Raw genomic sequence first — 26981 nt, 5'->3', positions numbered from 1 at the left:
GTACAAAAGGGGGTGGTGATGGATGGAGCATCTGAACCAATCAAACACTCACACCCAGTCAAAAGATCTGGGTTTGATCCATCACCGTTCTTTAGCCCACTCTGCCACCCCAGTTCAGACATGGCTATATGCAAATCAGTCTGACCCTGTGCCTCATGGGAACAGTCCAGCCCGAACTGCCAAGCCATGCCTTCCCTGGACCGGAAACAAGCTTCCGAGGACCGGTTTCTGGCATTACAGCTGTCTTCAGCCCGGCTTGCTTGAATCCAGTGGCAAAGTGAGCAAGGGACTCACGTCTGAGCATACCCTGCCACACTTATGGCGGCCAAAGCGGTACAAAAGGGGGTGGTGATGGATGGAGCATCTGAACCAATCAAACACTCACACCCAGTCAAAATATCTGGGTTTGATCCATCACCGTTCTTTAGCCCACTCTGCCACCCCAGTTAAGACATGGCTATATGCAAATCAGTCTGACCCTGTGCCTCATGGGAACAGTCCAGCCCGAACTGCCAAGCCATGCCTTCCCTGGACCGGAAACAAGCTTCCGAGGACTGGTTTCTGGCATTACAGCTGTCTTCAGCCCGGCTTGCTTGAATTCAGTGGCAAAGTGAGCAAGGGACTCACGTCTGAGCATACCCTGCCACACTTATGGCGGCCAAAGCGGTACAAAAGGGGGTGGTGATGGATGGAGCATCTGAACCAATCAAACACTCACACCCAGTCAAAAGATCTGGGTTTGATCCATCACCGTTCTTTAGCCCACTCTGCCACCCCAGTTCAGACATGGCGATATGCAAATTAGTCTGACCCTGTGCCTCATGGGAACAGTCCAGCCGGAACTGCCAAGCCATGCCTTCCCTGGACCGGAAACAGGCTTCCGAGGACCGGTTTCTGGCATTACAGCCGTCTTCAGCCCGGCTTGCTTGAATCCAGTGGCAAAGTGAGCAAGGGACTCACGTCTGAGCATACCCTGCCACACTTATGGCGGCCAAAGCGGTACGAAAGGGGGTGGTGATGGATGGAGCATCTGAACCAATCAAACACTCACACCCAGTCAAAAGATCTGGGTTTGATCCATCACTTTGCCACTGGATTCAAGCAAGCCGGGCTGAAGACGGCTGTAATGCCAGAAACCGGTCCTCGGAAGCTTGTTTCCGGTCCAGGGAAGGCATGGCTTGGCAGTTCGGGCTGGACTGTTCCCATGAGGCACAGGGTCAGACTGATTTGCATATAGCCATGTCTGAACTGGGGTGGCAGAGTGGGCTAAAGAACGGTGATGGATCAAACCCAGATCTTTTGACTGGGTGTGAGTGTTTGATTGGTTCAGGTGCTCCGTCCATCACCACCCCCTTTTGTACCGGTTTACAGGGAAGCACTCTAGATGGAGACAGTAGCCTCTATTTTTAACAAAGTTAGGGGCACATATATAAGAAACCGACACATATGTAGAGATACTTCAGTTTCCCTGCGCCAGCCTGAGATACCCTTGCGCCACCATGGATACGTCCTATTTACAATACGGCGCAAAATGGAGCAAGGATTGACAGATGAGTCAGAAATTCTGACGCATCTGTTGGCCCAAAAGTCACGCATTGCTGGAGTTGTGTCGCAAGCAAGATGCAACTGCAGCAATGCATGTTGAGGCCTATACTTATTGTGCTATCTATCTATCTATCTATCTATCTATCTATCTATCTATCTATCTATCTATCTATCTATCTATCTATCTATCTATCTATCTATCTATCTATCCCCCTCCACATCAAGCAATGCCTGCCTTTCTGGATTCAAGCTAGCCTGTCTGATGAGGGGTGCTACCTTGAAACCTGTCCTAGGATGCTTGTTTCCGGCTCCAGTGAATACCTGGCTTGGCAGTTCAGGCTGAACTGTTCCCATGAGGAAGACTGATTTGCATATGACTGGGTCTGAACTGGGTTGGCAAAGTGAGCTAAAGAATGATGATGGATTCAACCCAGATCTGTGACTGGCGGTGAGTGTCTGAAAAGTATCAGCGCTCCGTCCATCATCTTCTTGTGTTTGCCTTTCTGTAACCACTAACCGATATCCCTTAGCTCTAATTGGCCGCTAGCTTAACCCAGACAATTCCCTTTGTTAGTGCAAATTCTATTCCATTGTTTGTGTTTTGATGTAGATAATGCTTAATTGACTTAACCACTATATCCAACGCATTTTGCAAATGCTCTTTCTTCCTGTTTTTAGGATGGAACAGTGCACCTTATTTATGGATTGCTGGATAAACCTTCACACTCTCTCAAAGGGATCAATGTCTCCACAATCCATCGAGGGCTCCAGAGGGTGCAGTTGCTGAAGACTGATGTCATTACCCCAGACCTACCCAGTGACATTAAAACAATGGAGATAACTACATCCCAGGTTATGATCCCTAACCAAGAAACCACCTACTGGTGCTACATTGTGAAGCTTCCTGAGAACTTTGAGAAACACCACATCGTCATGGTAGGACTAATCACTTTCATGAAAGAGTGCATACTACAATGAGCTTTATTTCAGTTATCTATTGAGGTCTAGCAATCTGTGGAAAATTGTTAGTCACGTAATGGATACCTGAATCAGTGGTCAATTATTCAGGTTTATGTCGAAAACTCTTTAAATAGAATAATAATAATAATAATTCCGCATTTGTAAAGCGCAAACCTTTCACTACCTAGGGTATCCAGGCACTGAGTGGCCGTCGGGGAGATCTGCAGCCACATGCATCATTGTAGCAATTTGCGATTCCTAAATTGCGAAAATTAAGGAATCGCAATTTAGGAATCGCAAATTCCTATGCATTAAGAATTCGCAAAAGTTTTTGCGATTTCTTCATTTTCCTTATTTGCGATTCCTTAATTGCGAATCGCAAATAAGGAATCGCCTTACATTGATTCGTATGGGCCTAGAGGCCCATAGGAATCAATGGGAAGGCATTCTCATTTTGCGAATTCGCAATTAAGGAATCTCACAATGAGAATGCAATGTCACGTAAGTACATTTTACTCACACACGTCCCAAGGGCATGTGTGTGTGTAAAATATAAGTTTCAAAAATGCATTTTTTTGCATTTTTGAAACTTTTCGCAAATTACCATGAAGGTTTACTTCATGGTAATTTTCCCCTTCCTAATTGCGAATTCGCAAATTAAAAAAAATCATGCATATCATTTAAGAAATCGCAAAAATTTCGATTTCCTAAATGCTATCGCAATTTGAGAAATCGCAAAAAATAGCGATTTCTTAAATTGCGAAAAATGAAAAAAAAAGATGCATCCCAAAAAAGGTTTTTGCATTCGCAAACGGCCGAATTTTGCGATTCGCACCGTTTGCAAATGCAAAACAGCTTGATGCATGTGGCCCTAAGTGAGCTATTGCCCAGAGTCAAATGATGCTGAGATGCCACCTGCAATCGAACCGTAAGTCCTGCGCTCTGAAGTCATACTCTCTGGCCCCTGCGCTACACCTCTCCCTGAGGACCGTGTCCTCAAATAGATATAGGTAGATATAGGTACATCTTAAAAGAGGCCTTCTGCATTTATGTGTGGTGAATGTAACATACAAAAATGCGATCTGACCTCAATCACCTGATACTCCTACGATATTGTGTGTGACTCTGATTTCATACACTTATTTATCCACAGACTCTTGCAATGCTTTTTTTTCAAAATCATGCTTCATGAGTTGGGGTTAACCTCCTTCATGCACAGGGATGATATGGCAACAGTGGAAACAAGCGTACTACTGGCTCGGTTGAGAGGGTTTTTTTCTGCCGAAATCAGAGTGTGAACGAGCTTCTAGAAAACCCAAACTAGGCATTGTCTAGAGGGATCCTTTCCTCAATAGTTTAGCTGATATATGTAAGAAAACATTTCACCTAGTTACAATGCCACTTGAAAATGGGACTTGCACTAAAAAACACTGTGTAGCCAAATTCAGACCACAGAGTCACATGGCCTAAAACTCCTCTAGTTAAATCTGCAATCTCACTGACCAGCCCACATATGTCTCTTAGCACCAGCACAGACACCAAGTGCCAGATGTATCATTCTTTCATAGAGCACAACGGAGCAAGCCACCTGGCTGCACTTGCTGTAAGGAAAAGAGCAGAAATGTGCCATATTTACCATTATACGGTGCATCTCTTTCCTTTCCTACCACTGGCAGACTTCTGTCTGGCGAGTGCCGACGCTGGCACCCTTGCGTCATGGTGCAAGGGTGCCTGTATTTTAGGCAGGATTGTTTTTGTGCAGGAAGGAACACAAAACAATCCTGAGAGGCCTTTTAAGAATCCAGCACATGTAGCAAGAGAGGAAATTAGAGGAAATAAAGATATTTCTCCTTGTTATGTTGACTCATTCCCAGGTATACCACTCTATGTTGAAGCATTCCTAGGTCTACCACTAATGGTAAACTTGGGAATGCACCAAAATCCATGGAACGCCTCCTTGCCACAGAGTAACGCGAGGCAGCGTTTTGTGTTGCCTTGGGTTTCTGTAGATGTATATATTCATGTAGGGTCATGCAAGATGGCCTGCGAAGCTTGATAAATCTCACTTAGGTTTTGTGTCGCCCTTGTACCCCTGTGTGGCACAAAAGCAACACAAAACTTTGATAAGTCTGGCCCCAAGTTCATGTGACTATGTAGAGGCATGAGAACAAACAATAATTTTAAAAGTCCCTACCCCGAGGCCTGCTAGAATGGGCCCACCTCTATAAGTACAACAACCAACCATGGTCCTGCTGTGATCTAACTACCAACTTCTCACTTTCACAATCAGAAGAAGGTACCTTAAATATCAACAATCAACAATTCCAATTATTTATTTGCACACCCCATGGGATCCAATATTACAGAGTTGAAGAAATATGTTTCAAATAGGAAACATTCAGTCAATATTGAGTGCAAGGATTGGAAGGGATTTTTCTTCCTCAATATCCAAAAATTGAATATGGAATCAAGCAGTAGAGAAAGGTTAGCCCACGCACACTCCACCGAACATGAACAAACAGCCCTTTTATGGCTTTTACAAAACGTCCTAGTTTTACTTCATCCATTTGTTATTGCTCCAAAAGCAACGTACGCCTCAAGATTTCTTACCAACAACACATTTTGTTCCTGATAAATATTCCCTGTATCTTCATCAGGGCTTTTATTGTATGTCCTGAACCAACTTCTCATATTACAAAAGAGATACACTTCTACAAATATCAAAAATAATAATGCTGCAGCCTGGCCCGAAGTTTTCAAAATAGATCTTGTCATCATTGAGGGAATAATAACAATGCATCAAGATGCAACTCAATATTAGTAAACTTGGCAACCTCAGGCGCGCACAGTAGATGCGCTGGGTATCACAATAATTCGAGTGGTAAAGACAAGTTTGGATATCTGTGGTTTGAAGCGTCTTATTGCATGGGTCTTTCTTAGTGGTGCTCTAAGTGGTGTGGTCAATCCACCAAGAATGATTACATTGGGATCCCTCGCCTCTAAGGTTTTGCTTCTTTTCCAGAGCTGTGTTTAGACTGCTCTGTCTCCATGCAGGGAGAGAATCATGGACCTGCCCTCCTGCCCCTCAGCCCCTGAGGCCTCTGATGAGCAGCACCCTTCTGACCATCAATGTAGGCTACACTGCTTGCTTTCACTCCCCACGTGCACAGCTGTCTGGGCATTTGCAGGGCACCTGAATGTCATGCAGGGGAGTACACTTCCCAGAAGCACTGCTGGAACACATACCTGCAACTATCAGGCCAGCCCCAACACTGCTCCAATTTAGGAAAGCTTTAAAGATGCATCTCTTTAAAGAACACTGCATCACAATGCAGTAACAGTACACTTCAGCTTCCAGAACCCAACTACCTCTCCCATAACTCGACTGTATTCTTGCCTTTGACCCTGTACAGTGCTCAGCAGCCTTTTGGCTTGATTTACGCTATTCAAATACCACATAAATGCATTAGGTTTATGCTTTTCAAATACCACATAAATGCATACATACATCTCTAGCCGGAACTGTGAACAGATGTCCAATGAAACTCTCTCCTTCAGGTCCCCAGGAAGGCCACCTCTGATAGACAGTCAAAAGGAGCAGCCCACAGACTGCCCCTGCAACATTTTGAAGATGGTACCATAAAGATGTGGTTTGCAAGAGCTCTACCTGTGATGTAGCCCCACCCCTGACACTACAAAACTTAGGGGCATATTATCAAGAACAGGCGATACAATTATCGCCGCTTTATCGACAGGAAACTGCTGCTAAAAATGCGATAAAGGGCATGATAATATGTCCTTGTGAATTCCCATAGCATCCCAGGTTCTGGTGTTAACCTGGGCTGCTAACGGAATTCACAAGGACATATTATCAAGCCCATTATCGTCGCTTTAGCGGCAGTTTCCTGCCGATAAAGCGGCGATAATTTTATCAGCTGTTCTTGATAATATGCCCCTTAATTCCTCGATCCAAGAACCCTGACAATGCAAAACTCAATTCTTCGATCCAAGACTTCAAAAGGATTTCGCAGTATGACTTGCGATAAAGATAAGATAATCTTTATTTGTAGATGAATAAAAATTATTGCAGAGTACAGTACAGAGAATTTTTTTAATCTGCTTGTTGTATCGTGTGGAATAAGTAAAAAGAAATGTACAATGTACATTGTGAATAAAAATGTAATATGTAGTAAAAGGCATTGATACTCAGGGAGTCGCAGTGGGTGCAGAGAGTAGTGCAAGAGTTCTGTGCTCCAGCAGCAGGCAGGAAGCTTCTAAAAAAAATGAAAAGTGCTTCTGAGGTAAATGGAAAGGTTATGTGACGCCAGAGGTCGCCTCCTGTGCTAGTAGCAGTCCTTTACCTTGTGGTAAAGACTTTGTAGTCATTGGTCCCTTGAAAATCGCGGTAAGTGTGGGAAGCAGTGCAGATGTGCTGTGCTCTGGGGATGGGAGGGAAAGTCTCTGAAGTGCATGAAAGGGACTATTAGGCAAAGAGAAAGCTTATGTGACACCGGGGGTCACCTCCTGTACTTGTAGCAGTCTTTTCTGCTTGTGATAAAAACTTTGTAGCTCTGCAGGCGGTCTGGGTGTTATGACCAATTATCAATGACATCACAGCAGCACAGCAGGATCTGATCAGGGCAGCCCTCAGGGCTGGACGCAGCAAATTCAGTCTGTGGTGGATGACGGCAGGGCAAATGCACAAAAAGTGTAATAAGCTCTCCTCGAACAGACTGCAGAGTCGACAGTAAGGGTCCAACCAGGTTTCCTTCCAGGCTGGGATCTGATCTTTTGAAGGAAAAGCTCTCATGCGGTTTAAAAGGAGAGAATGTTGGATGGTGGTCTGTAAGACATGGTTAGTGAGATAGGGTTGTGGGCTCCAGTTAACATAGGTGTGTAGGAGTGTCCGTCCATCCGTCTTGTGAGCAATCTCCGCTTTATCAAAGGACCAGCAAGGTAATTTGGCTGCCTTGTTGTTATTCTGGTCGAGCTAATGTTTGAGTCCCAAGCATTGGGCAGGTTTAGGGTGGTTAATGCTTGTTGATGCACTGATGGCCAATTGTTTTAGTTTGTTGGCTGGTTCTTTATTTCCAACCAGCAAAGAGCAGCCAGTGAATCAGGAGGGGCTAATTTCATCTCCCAGCACAGTTGATGATTGTTGCCAGCCTTACGGAGGATTGGTTACATGGCCCAAACTCTCAACCTGTGCCTGTGAGATGTATATCTGTGAAGTCAGTAAATGTGTTTAAACAAGAGGGACTGGAGTTGATTGATGGTGGTAGCGTTGCTCCCCTTTAGTAATTCTGATCCATAAATAAGTGAAGGAAGGAACTTGACCCCAATAACCTGTAGTAGATAGAACTGTGATGTGCTCCCCATACTTTTTTTCAGCAAGTTGGAGGCAAAGCTATACTTTTTTCCAAAGCCCTCTCCTGTTGTAGATGCTCCTTGAAGCATAATCTAGGGTCAATTACTACTCCTAAGTATTTGTAGGATTTGGCCTGATCTAAATTTATTGCAGACGCTTTCCACGTAAACATGTCATGGGGACCTTTGGTTTGTTGCGATCTACTTGTGGCCCAAAGTTTCAATGTAACCAACAAGGTTTTAAATTAGGTGCCAGAGGCCAATCGGTTTCTGGCTGCATAAGACGATGCCATCCGCATAATGTAGACAGCGCACTAGATTGTTTGCTAATTTGTAAGGGTCGCCTGTGACTAGTAGTGCATCCAGGTCCACCATAATGATGTTAAACCAGCAAGGGGCAAGGACGCACCTTGCTTTAGGCCAGTATGTGTGGGGATCCTGCCTATTGTTCAGTCACCTTTGCCTTTTTTTACTCGGACCGAGGTGTCTGAATACAGATTGATTATGACCCCCAATAATTTCCGTGGTTCACCCCATCTGCCCATTTTAGCCCAAATGTGGTCTTTCTGGACTTTGTTGAACGCTGCTTTTAGATTGATGAAGCAGATGTATAGATTTGCATATTTACGTTTGCCTTTTTCGACGAGGAGAATGAGTGCGAGAAGGTTGGTCACTGAGCACATGGCAGCTCAAATTCCCGTCTGAGTTTTCGGTATGATGTTTTCTGATGAAGCCCAATCTTCCAGGTCTATTAGTAAATTGAAGGCGTAGAGTTTGGCTTCAATGTCAATGAGAGCATTTAATCAGTAATTGGCAGGGTTGGACCGAGCACCAGATTTGAAGATTGGATGTAAAATGCTGCCACTCCACGATTCCAGATTGGAATTGGAAAAGAAGGCCTGATTAAACAGTGGAGTGAGATACAGACCCCGAAACGATTGATCGTACTTGCACAAGGTGTTTGGGAGCCCGTTCGGTCCTAGAGCCCCATCTGATCTCAGCCTCTTGATGGTTTTCCAGACTTGTGCCTCTTTTAGCCATTAGACTTTCAGAGATGCTGATGAAAGTTCTGAAGCAATGGTTATCAAGGTTTTTGTTAACATCTGCCTTACTTTGTCAGCATCTAGTGCTGGGAATGCCACGTTTATGTAGGTTATCCAGACAGCTTCAGAGATGTCAGCATTGTGGTGGCAGAAGCTGCCATTTGCAAACGTTTTTATTTCAGCCCAGAATTTCTTACTGTTTTTCATTTTACTGGTATGTGGGAGTTTTAGCCATATGCTCTTCTGGTACGTTAATTTAGCTGTCCAGATAGCCTTTTTTTTGTAGGTTTGCCTTAGGGTTGTGATGAGATTCCTGGTGGCGTGGATGAGATTTGGGTCCAGTTTCTGGAGTTTCCTGATTGCATTATTCAATTCTGGTTTTTCTAGTAGCAAAGATATGGGAAACCAGTATCTGCATTTGCTGGGAGGGGGGTGGGGGGTTTGAATGTTGCGGGGTTCTGCTGAAAAGGTGTCAGTGAGTGCCGCTGTCAAGATCGCCCAGTGTTGCCACGGTGACAACCTGTGGTTGCAGTTCATTTGGGATGTATGGGTGACAATGTTGTCCATTATTGTTGCTGCTACCATTACATTCCAAGCAAGTTGTTTCAGACTGTAGGCCCTGGGAGCCACCAGCAGGTTTTTGGCTCGAGGTACTCTCGATGGACAAATCATAAACTCCACATGCTTGGGGAAATGGTCGCTCTCCACTCTAGCTGGAATATTGTTACGGGTAATGATATGGAACAGCTCTAGGTGTACGAGTGTGTAACCCAGAATGGAGTTTGTTTGCTTCAATGTCCTGGTAAAAGCTGCCTGTTGGTTTTTAGGGAGGCAGCCATTAAGAGAAAACCGGTTGATGTTCTCTTGGGCCGTGGTACATGCTTTCCCATGATGGTGGGATCTGGAGCGAGTTGCAATTACTGGGAGGATACTTTTCATATAGCTACGTGGGTGTGGATGGCACTGTTTAGTATTGGTTTGCTGAAGGTACATGTTAATGTCTCCTGACAAGATAAAGCAATCTTTAGGGGCGGTATATTACAATGATTTTAATATTGCTATTAATGATCCAATATTTCCTCCTTTGCTCTTCTGACTGGAGTGGATGTATACGTTACAGATTAAAAGACTAGGGTTGTGAACATTAATTTGCGTTGTTGATTGAGAAGGGACAGAAACATTAATAAATTGAGTTATTGAGTACACGTTAGCTCCGGATCTATGTGTTCTTGATGCAATCGTAGGTGGGCTGCTACGTATTTGGAGAGGCCACATGCAGCTCTGCCCTCCTCTGATCTTTTTGATGCTTCTTGGTGGAACTCCTTGAAGCCTGTTATTGAAAAAGGTTGTTCTGCCCAGGTTTCCTGTAAGAGCAGGTTATCAATTTATTTTAATGTAGTTTATAAAATTGGTCTCCCCACATTACTTCAGAGGCCGTTCATGTTCCAAGAGCACAGTGTTAGAGGACAGTGGGTGTGGGTATTGTTCCTATGTTGTTGCATTTAAGCTTCCATCCTACCACCTGGGGGGGCTTGCAAGGTTTTCAGGGATACATGCCTAATGTAACTGGGAGCGCCTGGGGCCATAGTTTGAAGGATGCTTAAGTTCTGAAGTCTGAGAAAAGATTGATCAATGGGACCCGTTGCTCCCCTAAGTACCCCGTAGATAAGGGACTCACCCATCAAGAGTTGTTTTGGTTGGGGGTGAAGAGGGCTGGGGTAGAGATCTGCAACTGATCTTCTTAATTCAATGCCCCTCTTAGAGAAGCAATCCTTTGTTGCCACACCTCCATGGCTAACTTTGGGTTGGTCCAGGTGACAACCGCTATTTCTCCTCCCACCGTTGCTGGGTTTGGTCTGAACTCTATTCCTTCCATGTGGTTTGTTTGAAGGTGTTTGAGATTGTCTAGTGCATTTAACAATTTTAAAATGGCACTTCTATTTAGGGTGTCATGTTGTTCTCTAGACTTATAACGAGGAATCATTCCGAGTTTCAGTAGGTCTATTTCTGTGTCAGCATCAGATTGTTGCAGGGCCTCATTCCTAGACTGGTCCATTGCCCAGTGTTGTCTTTCTAGGTTTTGCCGGAATTGGTCTGAGCCTGCCATAGGTGGTAATGTTGGACTGGGCTCAATAGGGGCCACGGAGGCATGTTGTCTTGTTAATAATGCTTGACTTGGGTAGGTCGAGGGGGGCATGATTCTTGATCTTGATGAGACTAAGTGAGCCGGTTGTTCTGGAAGAGTTGACTTGTGCTAACCGTATGCTTCTCCTCCATTAGCCCCTGTGAGAAAGGCATACCCAAGCTTGTTATTTAATGCTGTTATGCAGATTTCTCCCCCTTCCACCACATGGATAATGCTAATCCCAGGCTGCATTGCCTGAAAGGATGAGAAAAAAAATATTTACTAAGATATGGTACACTTCTGCTCTTTCCTTGCATTGCGGCACCTGTGGCAACCTAACAACAATGCAGGCACCCTTGATCCATGAGGCAGGAATATATTGAAGCTCTGCAAACCACAGTAAACCCAACATTCTGGTAATACGTAAACCTAAACTTGAATTATGCACACTTTGATCACCTCTAGTTTATTCATTTCCTGTTCCATCAAGGGTAAATGCCCTTCTGGTTTAGACAGCATTAGTTAATTACTCTGCAAAGCAGCCGTTTCCTCGAATTTTGATTTATTGATTTGTTATGTTTATTTTCTTAAAAAATAAAATTGATAGTGGATTCTAATTTGGGTTATTTCATACTGAATGCTTCCAGATTTTGGAATGAAACCTGCTCCCTCTCCTCTGTGTCTCCTGGGTTCTGGGGGCTCCCCACGGATGATTGTTGCCCCATCCAGTGTATTAAAGCGCTTTGAATACCGTCCCCAAGATGGTTTCAAGGGCTGGGGGGAGGAGGTGGGACCACAATAAAAAAACAGAGCTCGTCTCCTTGCCTCTCCCAAAACAACATCTCTGACAAACCTGACAAGACGATCGTGCTGATTATTTCCCGCCACCGCGAGCAGGGACACTGAGGCATTTTAATCATCGCGAGACGCAGTCGGAGCCGGATTCACAAGGACAGAAGCAGGAGGGTTGTGGGAGCTGATCACCCGGCAGGGGAGCTCGGCCCTCCCCGAGCAGGCACCCTGTGCTCATGCTCTGCATGTCTAATGCTGCAGAAGAGGTTTTGTTTAACGTAGCTTATGACATTGTCTATGGCGCTCAAGAAGAGCCATTGTACCAAGCAGTGGAATCAGGCGTCTGTTCTCAACTACGGTGACGTCACAGCAGTGAATAACCACATTGATTGTATCCTGATGTGACGTAACAGTGCCTTGAGGGGAGGGAGAGGAGAGGGCAGCAGAATGGGCAGATAGGAGCGGGCGTGCACAGGGATACAGGTCGATGAGTCTTTTTATATTTGAAACGGATGGATGACGCTTAGGGGCTGCTGATGGATGACAGAAATTCATATTTTTGACAATATTTGAAATAGGAGGACGGCTATGTTAAAGCACGTCCGGGAGTCAGGCAGTGGACCAGATACATTGTTTTGTGGCGAGACAGTGGAAATGTATTGAGGTTAATTACAAGAATACAGTAAACCCATCATTTTGTTTTACTTTGTAAAGTGCAGAACTTGCCTGCTGTATATTAAGTTACTGTGTATCCGGGCGTGGCACTTGATTCTGAATTTCTTCTATGTAATGAGGACAAACAAGCAGTAATGTTTCATGTGACCAGAATCAATGTTTGGAAGAGCAAATTCCTTAGGATGTTCAAAATCCCAGCATCTAACGCTATTCGCACAAAACCTGTGATTTCAAATCGGCATAGTCACAACAGGTCAACAGAACCCCCCGCCCCGCAACATACCAAACATCCCGCAAATGACACACAAGACATCAGTCTTAGATTGGGAAAAGTTGCTGCAGGTTTATTACATACAACGTTATGTAATCACGGTGGGTTATCTTATGGGCGATCCAAGGGCAGGCCGCATTCTCGCCACCTGCCGCCTGATGAGCCAAGCAGCACAGTGGCGAACCACCCATCTGCTCGCCATTATGGTAATAAATCTACTCACGCCCCTTGCGGGGCGTATCTAGGCAAACCCCCGGTTGCACAGGCACACACTGCCCGAATGACTAATGGGGCGCCGACACGGGTTCCCGGACCTCCCATGAGGTTCCAGGTTTAGGCTCTGGCACCCCTATGTGCCCGCTGAAGTACAGTGCTGCACCTCTCTGCTTCCGGATCTCCCTGTAACTCCGCCACAGCCAGGCCGGCGGAGGGGGAAGCCTAAATAGCCCGCCCACCACCCCCCCCCCACCACCCCTCACCCGCTGGAAGTGACGCACCTGCTGCTGGCTGCTAGCCGCTGGGACGCTTGCCATCTTGTGGCACTTCCAGGGAGATGCGACAAACTCTCGCTTCTCCGGCGTTGCGATGATTTCAGCTGCGGCGGCGACACGGCTTGCGGCTACGAGTTGGTCGGCCAGCATAGTGCCAATATCGGCCCGCACACCAACCCCCCCTAATAAACATGTTGTACATAAATAAATAAACAGACAAGACAACTTGTTGTTGGGAAAAAGTAGCTGCAGGTTTATTAGCATAACTTATGCCAAAACATGGTGGGTTATCTTACAGACGATCCAAAGGCAAGCCGCCCCTCGCAGCTTGTCACCTGATAGGCCAAGTAGCCCGTGGCCTTGGCCAGACGGTGCTTAGCGGTTGTAGTGAGAGGATAGCCTCTCCCATATCCGGTGAACCATTGGTCCACCCAACTTCTCACATTGGGAGGGGCTCCAAGAGAATCTATGGGTAACTCAAGTTTATTCACAAGGCTGTTCCGGCGCAAGCCAGGGGAGCCCAACCACACGTAATCGTGTTCGTGAAGCCGTGTGTCCAATTCCTGCTAGGAGCCCACCGTGCAAAGCTACCACCGATATGGGTGAAAACGAGCAACAAGGGGTGTAGGTTACCAGATTGATCAGTGTGCACCCCCGCAAACTAAGCGGGGAAAAATGTGAGTGCCCCTCCCCCTTGAGCGCCACAGGAGAAAGCCCTGACAGCAAATCTGTAAATTGTATAATTTAAGGTGCCCAGGTACATTTTCGCACAGCAATTAACGAGTTTCATAATAGCTGATAAGAGCAATTCCAATAGCTATTTACCAAACTACTCGCTGCACGTGATGCTGTACTGCCTCCTACTAGCCCTATCAGGAGGATGTAAAGCGTCGCCTGCTGGAACATGTGCTTGGGGTAATTAACCGCTTGTATACATACTCCCCTTAGTGCTTGTCAGACGGAGGATGCCCCAAAATACTGTAGTGCGATCAGCTCGACTCCCGCCATCGCTGAGCGCCTCCCTGGTACATCCGGCCCAGAGCAATGGAACATTATGCAATCCCGGAGGCAGTAACAACAAGCATGTTTCAAGACCCAACATGGGTAATGCTGGGTCTTGAAAGGCCGGTGAAACGTAAGAATGGGTCTCACCCCTGCCCCAATGAACTTTATAAGCAAACATGGACCAATGTGGTGCTACCTGAAAGGAATAGTCGTCCCGTATAGACAATGTACCAAAGTTAAAAATTACAGAGGCAGGCGCTGCATCCCCTGTTGGGTGACCCATGAAAATCCCCTCACGCTAATTGCTGAAGTCCTATCCCGGGTAGCCCTACCCGTTGTCCAAGGTGACCCTCGGTAAGGAAAGACACCTACCCTACTTCGCTTGGTAGCCCCCAGGGGTGCTAGCCCTCCACTGACGTTAGAGAAATCAAATGCTAGCCCTCCACTGACGTCTGAGAAAAGGGCATGATTGCATCCGGAAGGTACTGGTTGACGTATGTAATATGCAGTTCTAGTGATAGACCAAGCCCTGAACTACGCATGCATAATATCTGCGCACTGAATAAGCAGGAGCCTGCCCATGAAACTGCCCCTTGATTGCGACTTGGGGAGGACATGCAAAACCCCTACTGGTTGACTTCGCGCCGCCCAGCTGCGCCCACCGCCCCACACGATAGACAGTTAGCTATGGTGCCTATCCGGCACCTCAGACAGCCCCCCACGTGTGTAGGGTGGTTCTCCAAAGTGGTTCCTGCATATGAAACAGATCTTCCGGCAAAGAGGCTACTAAAATGGCGAGGGGAAGTTATATACCCCTCGCCTTGCCTGCCGCCCGGACGTGCGTCACTGGCCCGCCCACCCTCCGGCCGGGCACCACCTGGGGAGGAGTGATGACCAGAGTAGGGGGCGGGGGAGGCCCTCTGAGACTACGGGCCCGCCCTCCTGATGGCCACCGGGTGGCCTCGGGCAGCCGCATTCCAACTGCAAAGACTGCTCCCTCAGGATACCACATAACCCACTTCTCATCCCTTGCTTTGCTTGTCTACGAGAATAGTTCATTGAGTGGTGTAAAGAGGGCTGTAACATCATGCAGGTAACAAAATCAGTGGTGCCAAATTCGGTATTATTATGTTTTTTCCTAGGATTTTTCCTAGGAATGCTCCTCCTGTATACAAAGGGGCTTATTTACAAGCCTCTTGCGCCGTCAGTGCGTCACTTTTTTGATGCACTGGCAGCGAAGTGTGCTGGCCCATATTCACAAGGTCACTCAAAGTCACCCTGAGTGACTTTTTTGGCCTTGTAAATACGCACCCTTTGTGTGGAAGGGGCGTGCCATGGGTGCTGTTGTGGGTTTTCCCACACAACACCCATGGATTCTGCCGCATTCCCAGATTCACAACATTTCGTAAACCTGGAAATTCATCAGAATCCTATGCTTCCCCAGGGGAGGCATAAGGTGGCGCAACTTGAAGAAATACTTTTGTTTCTCCTCATTTTGTTCCTCTTTCAATGCTTGTTGCCTTCTGCAGCCCACATAAAAAGAGGAAAATGCCATCAATTATTGTTTTTGTGGAGGAAGGTGTCCCTTGCTGCACAAAAACTATCACACCCAGAATGCAGGCACCTTTGCAACATGAGCTAGGGTTCCTGCATTGGCTCAAGGCAGCCAATTGCGTGCCATCGCAGGGGAAAGCACAGGGATGCGTCATATTGTTGTAAATATGACGCATCCCTGTGCTTTCAAAATGATGCAGCTCGGTGCAGCAAAATGGCTTCCGGTGCTGCGCTGCATCATTTTGTTGTAAATGAGGCCCAAAATACCTGAATGAACCATATCAACATTTGAGCTGAATATCACACCTAATTAACTTCTGATTCAGTACCTAATCAAGTCAGTTTGAGCACTGTTCTGCTTTTAAACGCCAGGAAACGTGCCTCACTTTTCAATTGAGTTTTAACTACAGAGATCCAAATGGGATGGGTGCCAAATAAGTCAGAAATTAAGGGCCTTGTTAGAACTGGGGGTCTCTAGTTGGCAGAGGTAGGTACCACTGTCCAAATAGGGACCCTTGCTTCTAGTCAGGGCACGGAGATAACCCTCTGATATAACCCCTGCTCACTCTCTAGGTAGCTTGGCACGAGCAGTCTAGGCTAACCAGAGGCAATCAATCAATCAATCAATCAATCAATCAATCAATCATGCCATTTGTATAGCGCACTACTCACCCGGGAGGGTCTCAAGGCGCTTGGGGGGAGGGGTATGCTACTGCTCGAACAGCCAGGTCTTGAGTTGTTTCCTGAAGGCGAGATGGTCCTGGGTCAGCCGAAGGTGGATGGGGAGGGAGTTCCAAGTCTTGGCAGCCAGGTAAGAGAAGGATCTTCCTCCGGCGGTGGCTCTTCGGATGCGTGGTACGGCTGCGAGGGCGAGGCTGGTGGACCGTAGCTGGCGGGTGGGCGTGTAGAAGGTCAGGCGGTCGTTGAGGTACTTGGGGCCCAGGTCGTGGAGAGACTTGTGTGCATGGGTGAGGAGCCGGAACGTGATCCTCTTGTCGACGGGGAGCCAGTGCAGGTTCCTCAGGTGGCTGGAGATGTGGCTGCGTCGGGGCACATCCAGGATGAGTCGGGCGGAGGCGATCTGGATGCGCTGGAGTCTTTTCTGTAGCTTGGCTGTGGTTCCGGCGTAGAGGGCGTTTCCGTAGTCCAGTCGGCTGGTGACGAGTGCCTGGGTGACAGTCTTCCTGGTCTCGGTCGGGATCCAGCGGAAGATCTTTCGAAGCATACGCAGGGTGTTGAAGCACAATGAGGAGACGGCGTTGACTTGTCTGGTCATCGAGAGGGAGGGGTCCAGGATGAAGCCCAGGTTGCGTGCGTGGTCGGTTGGCTTGGGTGCGGTGCCCAGGGCTGGGGGCCACCAGGAGTCGTCCCAGGCGGAGGACGAAGATCCCAGGATGAGGACTTCCGTCTTGTCCGAGTTCAGTTTCAGGCGGCTGTCCTTCATCCACTCGGCGACGTCTTTCATCCCTTCGTGTAGGCAGGTTCTGGCGGTGTCGGGGTCTCTGGTGAGGGAGAGGATCAGCTGGGTGTCGTCGGCGTAAGAGATGATGTTGAGGTTGTGCTGGCGTGCGATGGCTGCGAGAGGTTTCATGTAGATGTTGAAGAGGGTGGGGCTGAGTGAAGATCCTTGCGGGACGCCGCAGATGACTTCGGTGGCCTCGGAGCGAAACGGGGGGAGGCGGACTCTTTGTGTTCTTCTGGCGAGGAACGAGATGATCCACTCCAGTGCCTTCTCTTGGATACCTATGTTGCTGAGGCGCTGGACTAGGGTGCGGTGGCAGACCGTGTCGAACGCAGCGGAGAGGTCCAGGAGGATGAGGGCCACTGTTTCCCCCTTGTCGAGCAGGGTCCGGATGTCGTCGGTGGCTGCGATGAGGGCGGTCTCGGTGCTGTGGTTGGCTCTGAAGCCGGACTGCGAGGGGTCGAGGGATCCGTTCGTCTTGAGGAAGGCGGTCAGCTGTCTGTTGACGATCTTCTCGATGACTTTAGCAGGAAAAGGGAGGAGCGAGATGGGGCGGAAGTTTTTGAGATCGGTGGGGTCCGCTGTAGGTTTCTTCAGGAGGGCGCTGATCTCGGCGTGCTTCCAGCTCTCCGGGAAGGTGGCGGTGTTGAAGGAGGCGTTGATGATGTTCCGGAGTTGGGGTGCGATGGTGGAGTCGGCCTTGTTGAAGACGTGGTGTGGGCAGGGGTCGGTCGGTGATCCGGAGTGGATGGTGTTTATCGTGCGGGCTGTGTCTTCGGTGGTCACCGTGGTCCAGGTGCGAAGGGTGGCGGTGGGGGGCGTTGGTTCGACGGTTGGGTGCGTGGGTGGGGCGCCGAAGCTGTTGTGGATGCCGGCGATCTTGCGGTGGAAGAACGAGGCGAGGGAGTCGCAGAGGTCTTGTGACGGAGTGATGTCGTTGGTGCCGGTGCTGGGGTTGGAGAACTCCTTGACGATAGTGAAGAGCTCTTTGCTGTCGTGGGCGTTGTTGTCCAGTCGTTCCTTCAGGGATTTCTTCTTGGTGGTGCGGATGAGCTGGTGGTGCTTGCGGGTAGCGTGTTTGAGGGCGGTCATGTTGTCGGTGGTCCGGTCGAGGAGCCAGGCTTTCTCGAGGGTGCGGCAGGTCTTCTTGGAGTCCTTGAGGTCGTCGGTGAACCAGGATGCCTTCTTGCTTCTGGGTCTGCTGGGAGGGTTCTTTAGTGGCACGAGGTCGTCGGCGCAGGCGGTCAGCCACTGTGTGAAGTTGCGAGCTGCTTCGTTGGGGTCCGTTGTGTTGGCGGGTGGGCTCTGGCTGAGGGAGGTGGTGAGCTGGTCTGCGGTGATCTTGCTCCAATTCCTGTGAGGTGCCTGTTGCGGGTGGTGGTGGGTCGTGGATCTTTTGAAGCTGAAGTGGACGCAGCTGTAGTCAGTCCAGTGGAGTCCGGTGGCGTGGCTGAAGGTGATGTACTTGCTGGAAGAGAAGACGGGATCAAGCGTGTGGCCGGCGTAGTGGGTGGGGGTGTTGACCAGTTGCTTGAGTCCGAGGTTGGCGAGGTTTTCCAGCAGGGCGGTGGTGTTGCGGTCCTTGTTGTTCTCCAGGTGGAAGTTGAGGTCCCCGAGCAGGATGTAGTCAGTGGAGGGGAGGGCGTGCGGGCTGATGAAGTCTGCAATGTCTTCGCTGAATTGTGTGCGTGGTCCCGGGGGTCTGTAGACGAGGGTGCCTCTGAGGGTCGTCTTAGGGTCGGTGTGAATCTGGAAATGGAGATGTTCGGCTGCGGCGAAGGAGTCGTTGGCGTCGGTCGTGATGTGGATGGTGTTCCTGTGGACGATGGCGATGCCACCTCCGGTCTGGTTGATGCGGTCCCTCCTGATGATCTTGTACCCGTCCGGGATGGCGATGGCGATGTCGGGTGCAGAGGAGGCGTTCATCCAGGTTTCCGTGAGGAAGGCGACGTCCGGTGATGTAGCGTCGAGGAGGTTCCAGAGTTCCACGGCGTGTCTGTGGACGGAGTGGGTGTTGATCAGGATGCACTTGAGGTGGTTGCTGCTGGTGTTTGTCTTGGTGGGTGCGGGGCAGGTTCGGAGGCAGGTGAACTTGCAGGTGCAGCAGGTGAAGGGTTCGTGGGTGCGTCTCGGGGTGGCTCGGCAGCAGGCGTGGGTCCGGCCGGCATTGAGTGCGTTGAGAGTGGCGGCGTCGTAGGTCAGTCGGGTCGTCTTGCCTCGGCGGGGAGGGCCAGGGGTCCTGGCGCTGGGCGCGGACCAGGCGCGGACGGGTGCAGACGGGCTTACCTTTGGCGCACCTTCGGCGCTCAATCGGTGCTCCCGCTGCGAGCGTCCGCTGCGCGGTCGCTCTGGGGGCGTCATAAGTAAGGAGCCGGGAGGGAGGAGCAGCTGGGTGGCGGGAGCGGGGCGGCGAATGGAATCACAGGGCGGCGGGCCGCAGGGAGGCAGCGGCGGGAAATTCCAAGAAGCAGCGGGCAGTGGGAAATTCCCAGGAGCAGCGGGAAATTCCCAGGAGCAGCGGGCAGCGAGCGAAGGAATCTGCAGGCAGGAGGCGGCAAAGGCAGGCAGGAGCGGCAGCAGTGAGTGGGGCGACCAAGCCCTGTGGAGGGCTGTAAAGTAAAGTATTTGAACCAACACTCACAGTAACACAGTGAAAACACCACAAACTGACTCCACAACAGTTTAGAAAAATAAAGGTATTTTTAATCTAAACTACACAAGACCAAAACGACAAAAATCCAACATACACAGTTCAAGAATACGGTTTCAAAAGAGTTCTTAAGGTTTGCAATAGAATTCTCTACGTTGCGATAGAATTCTCTACAGATGCGTGAAAAGTTCACAGTTGCGTCACGTTTACTCACAGTACCTTTTAGTTGCAACAAAGTTCCAAAAGCAGAAGCTGGTGCGGTGGAAAATAAGCGATGCGTTGCTCCTGAGACCCTGGGGAGGCGATGCGACAGCCCTGCTGCAGCAGCGGGCATGTTGCGACGAATCCGGTCTGTATGGGGAGGAAGGCCACTTGTATGGATTCCGGTGCGTAGGTTCCGTAGGAAGTTTGTTCTCGCAAAGGCACGATGCGACGATCTCGTAGGGGCTGCGACGATCTCTGGGGCGACGATGCGCGGTCCAGCGGTGATCCTCTCTCTCGCAGCTCCTCGATGCGATGATTCTGCGACGATGCTCGCAGCGACGTGATGCGGTCCGCAAGCAAGCGGTGCGGCGATCTCACCCAGCAACTACAGGCTCTGCGACGACACTCGCAGCGATGTTCGATTCTCCCGCACCGGTCGGGTGCGTCCCGCAAACGAAGGATGCGACGTCTCTGGCAGCGGCGTCAGGCGCTGCGATGATCTCGACCTTCGTAGCGGCGGGAAGCTTCTCGCACTGTCGGGGATGCGCTCCGCAAGCGAGCGATGCGACACTTTTCGATAGCAAAAGTCTCTCAAGCTTAGTTTCAAGCTTCCCAGGACAGGTACAACTTCCAGAGGCCCCACAACTGGATCAAGCACTCTAGGAAGGACAGAACTCTCTCAGCAGAGTTCAGGGAAGTTGGGGTGAAGTCCTTTCGTTCCTGGGACTTCAGAAAACGGAGCCAGCTCTACTCAGGCCCTTGGAGATTCCTTCAAGACAGGGGACACAGTAAACAGGCAAAGTCCTTCCCCTCTCCTTGGCAGCAAAGCAACAGCAGGTCAGTCCAGCAGAGCAACAGCAGGACAGTCTTCCTTCTTCAGTTTCAGCTTTCTCCTTGGCAGAGGTTCCTTCTTGATTCCAGGATGATCTAATTTTCTGTTGTCAGGGGTCCTGTACCTATACCCCTAAAGTCTTTGTTCTCTCTGTGCATGTGGGCCCTGAGCCCTGAGTGTTTCCTGAGTACTTTGTTTTGCTGGCTGCTTCTTTCCTTTCAGAGTGAGGGGCAGGGTCCTCAGCCGCCCAGCAGGGGGGTGGAGCCAGCATTGTGGAAGGCAGGCACAGCCCTATTCATGCCCAGGTGCTAACTCCTCCCACCACTCCAGTTGCAAATGCAGTCATTCAGCCTAGGGCTGACTAAGCCAGCCTCCTGGGGAATTCCCCAGCCCCTGTCACTCTCAAACCAGACAGTCAATACACAAACAGGCCCAGGCACACAGAAGGGTCAGACAAGAGAACAGCAACTTTCTAAAAGTGCGGTTCTCAAACACAGGATTTAAAAACAACCTTTCCTAAAAGATGTGTTATTAAATTCTGAGTTCAGGGATACTAGATACTTATGTCCTATCTTGTTCCTATGAGAAGAAATGCTGTTAACCACTGTAGCCAGCATCCCCATGTTAATCTATGGAGCAAGATAGCCTTACAGTAGTGAAAAACAAAAATGGCTGTAATTCACTACCAGAACATATTACCTGCACCAGTACATGCTCTTCCTTTCACATACACTGCACCCTGCCCAGGGGGATACCTTGGGCCTTCCATAGGGGTGGCTGATGTGCACGAAAAGGGAAGGGTTAGGCCTGGTCAGTGGGGACACTGACCAGGAGGACATGGCAGTTCTAAAATGCCCATACGCACTGTAGTGGCAGGCCTGAGACACCATTTTAGAGCTACTCCTGTGGGTGGCACAATCAGTGCTGCAGGCCCACTAGTAGCATTTGTCATCACCAGCCCTGGCACACTCAGTGCACTTTACCAGGGACTTCATGGTGATACAAATATGCCAACCATGTATATCCAATCAGAACAACACTTTACATAGGGAGCACTTACACTCTGGCACTGATCAGCAGTGGCAGAGTGTCCAAAGCATCTAAACCAGCAAAAACGAAATCCAGCACAGCATCAAAAATACAGGAGGTAGAGGCAAAAAGATAGGGGAAACTACGCCAAAGATCCCAGGTCTAACACGTGTCCCCTCCAGCTGAAAGTGGGGAGAACTGCCCACCATCTTGGGAGTTCTCTTCACTAAGGCAGAAAAATCTGGACAGACCATCAGCGTTGGCGTGTTCTGTGCCAGGGCGGTGTTCCACCGTAAAGTCCATTCCCTGTAGGGAGATGGACCACCTCAACAGTTTTGGGTTCTCACCCCTCATCTGCATTAACCATCTGAGGGGCCTGTGGTCGGTCTGAACACGGAAGTGAGTCCCAAACAGGTAGGGCCTCATCTTTTTCAGAGCCCAGACAACAGCAAATGCTTCTCAATCGCACTCCACTTCTGTTCCCTGGGGAGTAGCCTCCTACTAATGAAAGCTACTGGCCGGTCTCCATTCTCCTCAGTGACTTGTGAGAGTCATGCTCCCACACCATGCTCTGAAGCGTCTGTCTGTACTATGAACTCACTGGAAAAGTCAGGTGCCTTGAGCACCGGTGCTGCGCACATTGCAGTTTTCAGGGCATCAAAAGCAGTTTGGCAGGCGTCAGTCCAGTCAACTCTTTTGGGCAACTTCTTGGAAGTGAGTTCTGTCAAGGGGGCAACAATGGTGCCATATCCCTTGACAAACCGTCTGTAATACCCGGTGAGTCCTAAAAAGGCTCTCACCTCTGTCTGGGTCTTGGGGGCTCCCAAGCCAGAATGGTATCGATCTTTGCCGGTAGGGGCGCCACCTGGCCGCTCCCCACCTGGTGTCCCAAATACACCACAGATCCCTGCCCTATCTGGCACTTGCTGGCCTTGATAGTGAGGCCTGCCCTTTGCAGAGCCTTCAACACTTCGCAGAGGTGCTGCAAATGTTCCTCCCATGTGGAGCTGAACACAGCAATGTCATCCAGGTATGCGGCGCTGAATTCCTCCAGCCCGGTCAGTACCTGGTTAACCAGTCTCTGGAATGTGGCAGGGGCATTTTTCAACCCAAAGGGCACGACTCGGAACTGGAAGTGCCCCTCTGGCGTTGAAAATGCTGACCTCTCTTTGGCCCCATCAGTTAAGGCAATCTGCCAGTACCCAGAAGTCAAATCAAATGTACTGAGGTACTGGGCAGCTCCCAACCGATCCACGAGCTCATCAGCTCTGGGGATGGGGTGTGCATCAGTCTTCGTGACCGCATTGAGCCCACGGTAGTCCACGCAAAACCAAAGTTCTGGAGGGCCACCGGGCGTAGCAGCTTTCTTGGGCACCAAGACCACTGGGCTAGCCCAGGGGCTGCTGGAGGGCTCAATCACCCCTAGCGCCAACATCTTGGAAACCTCTTCCTTGATGCTGGCCCTGACCTTGTCAGCTACCCTGTAAAATTTTTGTTTCACAGGCAGACTGTCTCCAGTGTCCACATCATGGACGCACCAGTTGGTGATTCCTGGGGTCAGGGAGAACAGGGAGGAGAACTGACCCAACACTTGGCAACAGTCACTCTGCTGTTCTGGGGTCAGGGTGGGCGAGAGGACCACACCATCCACTGACCCATCTTGCTCCTTAACTGCCAGGAGGTCAGGGAGCGGATCACTATCCTCTTCCATTCCTGCATCTGTAGCCATGAGCATTGTCACTACAGACCTCTCAAAGTGTGGTTTGAGGCGGTTCACATGCAAGACTCTCAGGCGCTGCCTGGGAGTCCTCAGGTTAACCAGGTAGGTTACCTCACTCTTCCTTTCCACCACCCCATATGGCCCAGTCCACTTGTCTTGGAGTGCACAAGGCTCCACTGGCGCCATCACCCACACTTTCTGCCCAGGTTGAAATTCGACCAGAGTGGTATTCTGGTCATACCATCTTTTCATTTCTTCCTGGCTTGCTTCCAGGTTCGCCTGAGCGAGCTTCCTGAAGCGTTGTGTCTGGTTGCGGATGGCCAGCACATAGCTGAACACATCCTGGGGGGGTTTCCCACGGGACTTTTCCCAACCCTCCTTCACCAGTGAGAGAGGTCCTCTAACAGGGTGGCCATACAGGAGTTCAAAGGGACTGAACCCTAAGGACTTCTGAGGCACCTCCCTGTAGGCAAACAACAGGCATGGTAACAAGACGTCCCACTTACGTCTCATGGGCTCCGCTAGGCCCATAATCATACCTTTCAGGGTCCGGTTGATCCTTTCAACCAGCCCATTTCCTTGAGGGTGGTAAGGAGTGGTGAACTTATAAGTTACCCCACACTCCTCCCTCAGAGACTTCATGTACTTAGAGATGAAGTTGGTACCCCGGTCGGAGACCACCTCTCTGGGGAACCCCACACAGGAAAAGATCCCCATCAATGCACGGCCCACCACGGGTGCTGTGATTGTCCTGAGAGGGACTGCTTCCGGGTACCGGGTGGCATGGTCCACCAAGACCAGGATGAACCTGTTGCCTAAGGCTGTCTTGGGGTCCAGGGGCCCTACTATGTCTATGCCCACCTGCTCGAAAGGGGTGCTCACTACTGGGAAGGGTTTAAGGGGTGCCTTCAACTTCATTCCAGTCTTGCCACTGGCTTGACAGGTTTGGCAATACCTGCAAAAGGAACCAACGTGCTTTCTCATCTGGGGCCAGTGAAAGTGGGTGACAAGTCGGTTCAGGGTCTCGTCTTGCCCCAGATGTCCTGCAAGAGGCACGTCATGAGCCAGACCCATTAGGAAGTTTCTGAAGCGCTCGGGTACCACCAGCACACGGGCTGCCCCGGGCTCAGCAAACTTAGGCTCACTATTCAACAAGTCATCTTCCCAGTAGATAAAGTGATCTCTGGCTGCTCCACCTGCTGCCTGATCTGCAGCCTGTTGCCGCAGACCAATGAGGGAAGGGCATTCTTTCTGCGCCTGGCAGAATTCCTCCCTGGAGGGACCACCTTCCTGCTGCCAATGGGTCAGCTCAGGTAGGTCTCCCAGTTCAGCCACCTGTTCCCCTGTAGGTTCCAGGGCATCCCCCTCAGGTTCTGCTTCCTCCTGGACCGTGGGAACGGCTGGGGCTGGTTTCCCGCGCCCTCTGCCTCTTCCTCTCCTGGCAGGTCTCTGGGCCACTGTCTCTGGCTCCAGTTCTGCTGAATCACCCTTACTGGCTGCCATAGCATGCGTGGTCACGCAGATCCACGCAGGCAGACCCAACATTTCCAAATGAGTTCTGTGCTCCACATCCTTCCATGGAGAACTCTCCAGGTCGTTGCCTAACAGACAGTCTACAGGCAAGGCCTCACTGACAACTACTTCCAAAAGACCAGAGCCTCCCCCCCATTCAAAGGGAACACGTGCCAGCTTGCAGAGGCGCACTGAGCTGTCAGCTGCCACTACAGGGCGGAGTACACCAGGGATGATTTGCTCTTCAGACACCCACTGACACCTCACGGATGTCACGCTGGCCCCTGTGTCTCTCAGAGCCTCAACCTCCCTCCCATTGATGGTCACCTTCTGCCCATACTTCTTAGTGTTAGAGGGCAGTAAGGTTTCCTGGACCATCTCTCGGTCTCCTAGAGAGACAAGGGACATAACTGCTAAGCCCACCTCCCCACTAGAAATCAAATCCCCACCCAAAGCTACACTTGCTAACCCTGGGGCTGGCGCACCAGTGGGTGCGGGCTTCTTCTTGGGACATTTTGGAGCAATGTGGCCCACCTGACTGCAGTGATAGCAGGTAGGGGGACCTTGGTTATCCCTTCTGTCTCTATTGTCCCGCCTGCCTTTAGAGGGCCATGGCTGTTTAGGTTTGGGGGGGTTGGGATTCCTTTCCCTGGGAACTATTTTGGGGCCCTTCCGAGAACTCCTTTTGGTTACCCTTGTCTCCCCCACTCTTCTGCTGGGGACCCTGCCCACCTTTGGCTGTGGTACCCACAATTCCTCTGTGGACCCTGGTACTGGTCCAGCGGTCCGCCTCCTTAGCAAGCTCAATGGGGTCTGTCAGCTTGCTGTCTAAAAGATGCTGGCGCAGCTCTGGAACACAAAGACTACTCAAGTGCTCCCAACTGATTAAATGCAACAACCCCTTAAAATCAGTTACTTTACTGCCCTTCATCCAACCTTCAAGTGCACGCGAGTACAAATTCACACACTCCATCCAAGACTCAGACTCTCTCTTCTTGGAGTTTCTAAACTGCAGTCTATACTGCTCTGGAGTAAGGCCATACCTGAGACATAAGGCCTCCTTCATATTGGGGTAGGTCGTGGCACCTGCCAACTCTAAGGGCTCTAGAGCACTCCTCCCAGAAGCCTCAAAATGTTTCCACAGAACCGCCCCCCAATGCTGATCAGGCACACCATTCATCTTCAATGCAATTTCATACGAAGTGAACCAGGCATAAATATCCTCACTCCTATGGTAATTCTGTACCAGGTCTTTGGGAATATATACTTTACCCCCATGCACTGGCTGCGCGCTGCCACCATTTGAACTGGCATCCACCTCCTTGGCTTTCAGATCCAGTTCTCTCATGCTCAACTCATGAGCCAAAAGCAATTTCTTTTCCTCTAAGACACGGGCATTTTTGCTCTCCTCCGCTGCCTTCTCTACTTCCAATTGCTTCATTTTCATTTTCAAGACCTCCAAGTCATATTCTCTCACTCTCTGATTCTCTTGTAACTCTTCTGGGGAGAGGCCCCTGCTGGAATGGTTGCTGCCAGCTCCTGCACCTACTCTGCCCACTGGCAGATCTGCGCCTTGAAAACTATTTTCTCCATGCACATCATCATTCCCATCTTGTGCCTCCCAATGGGCCTTCAAGATTCTCTGCAGCTCCTCCTTTCTGTAGGCGCTCTTTATGGGGCACTCAAATCCAAGGCAGAATTTCCGAAGTTGCTCAACTTTGTATGAATACAAATCTCCAATGAC

General features: G+C 49.9%; 1 protein-coding gene across 1 annotated transcript in view; it reads left to right on the top strand.

Annotated features, from left to right (window-relative positions):
* Positions 1-26981, top strand: part of DBH (dopamine beta-hydroxylase) — a 447392-nt gene that overhangs the window by 85132 nt on the left and 335279 nt on the right. The window contains exon 3 of the mRNA XM_078640352.1: positions 2224-2481. Coding sequence (XP_078496478.1) covers positions 2224-2481 — 258 coding nt within the window. The remainder of the gene's footprint in view (positions 1-2223; positions 2482-26981) is intronic.

Source organism: Lissotriton helveticus, chromosome 5_1 (genome assembly GCF_964261635.1).
Source record: "Lissotriton helveticus chromosome 5_1, aLisHel1.1, whole genome shotgun sequence".
NCBI lineage: Eukaryota > Metazoa > Chordata > Amphibia > Caudata > Salamandridae > Lissotriton > Lissotriton helveticus.
This window is presented reverse-complemented; position numbering and strand designations above follow the sequence as displayed.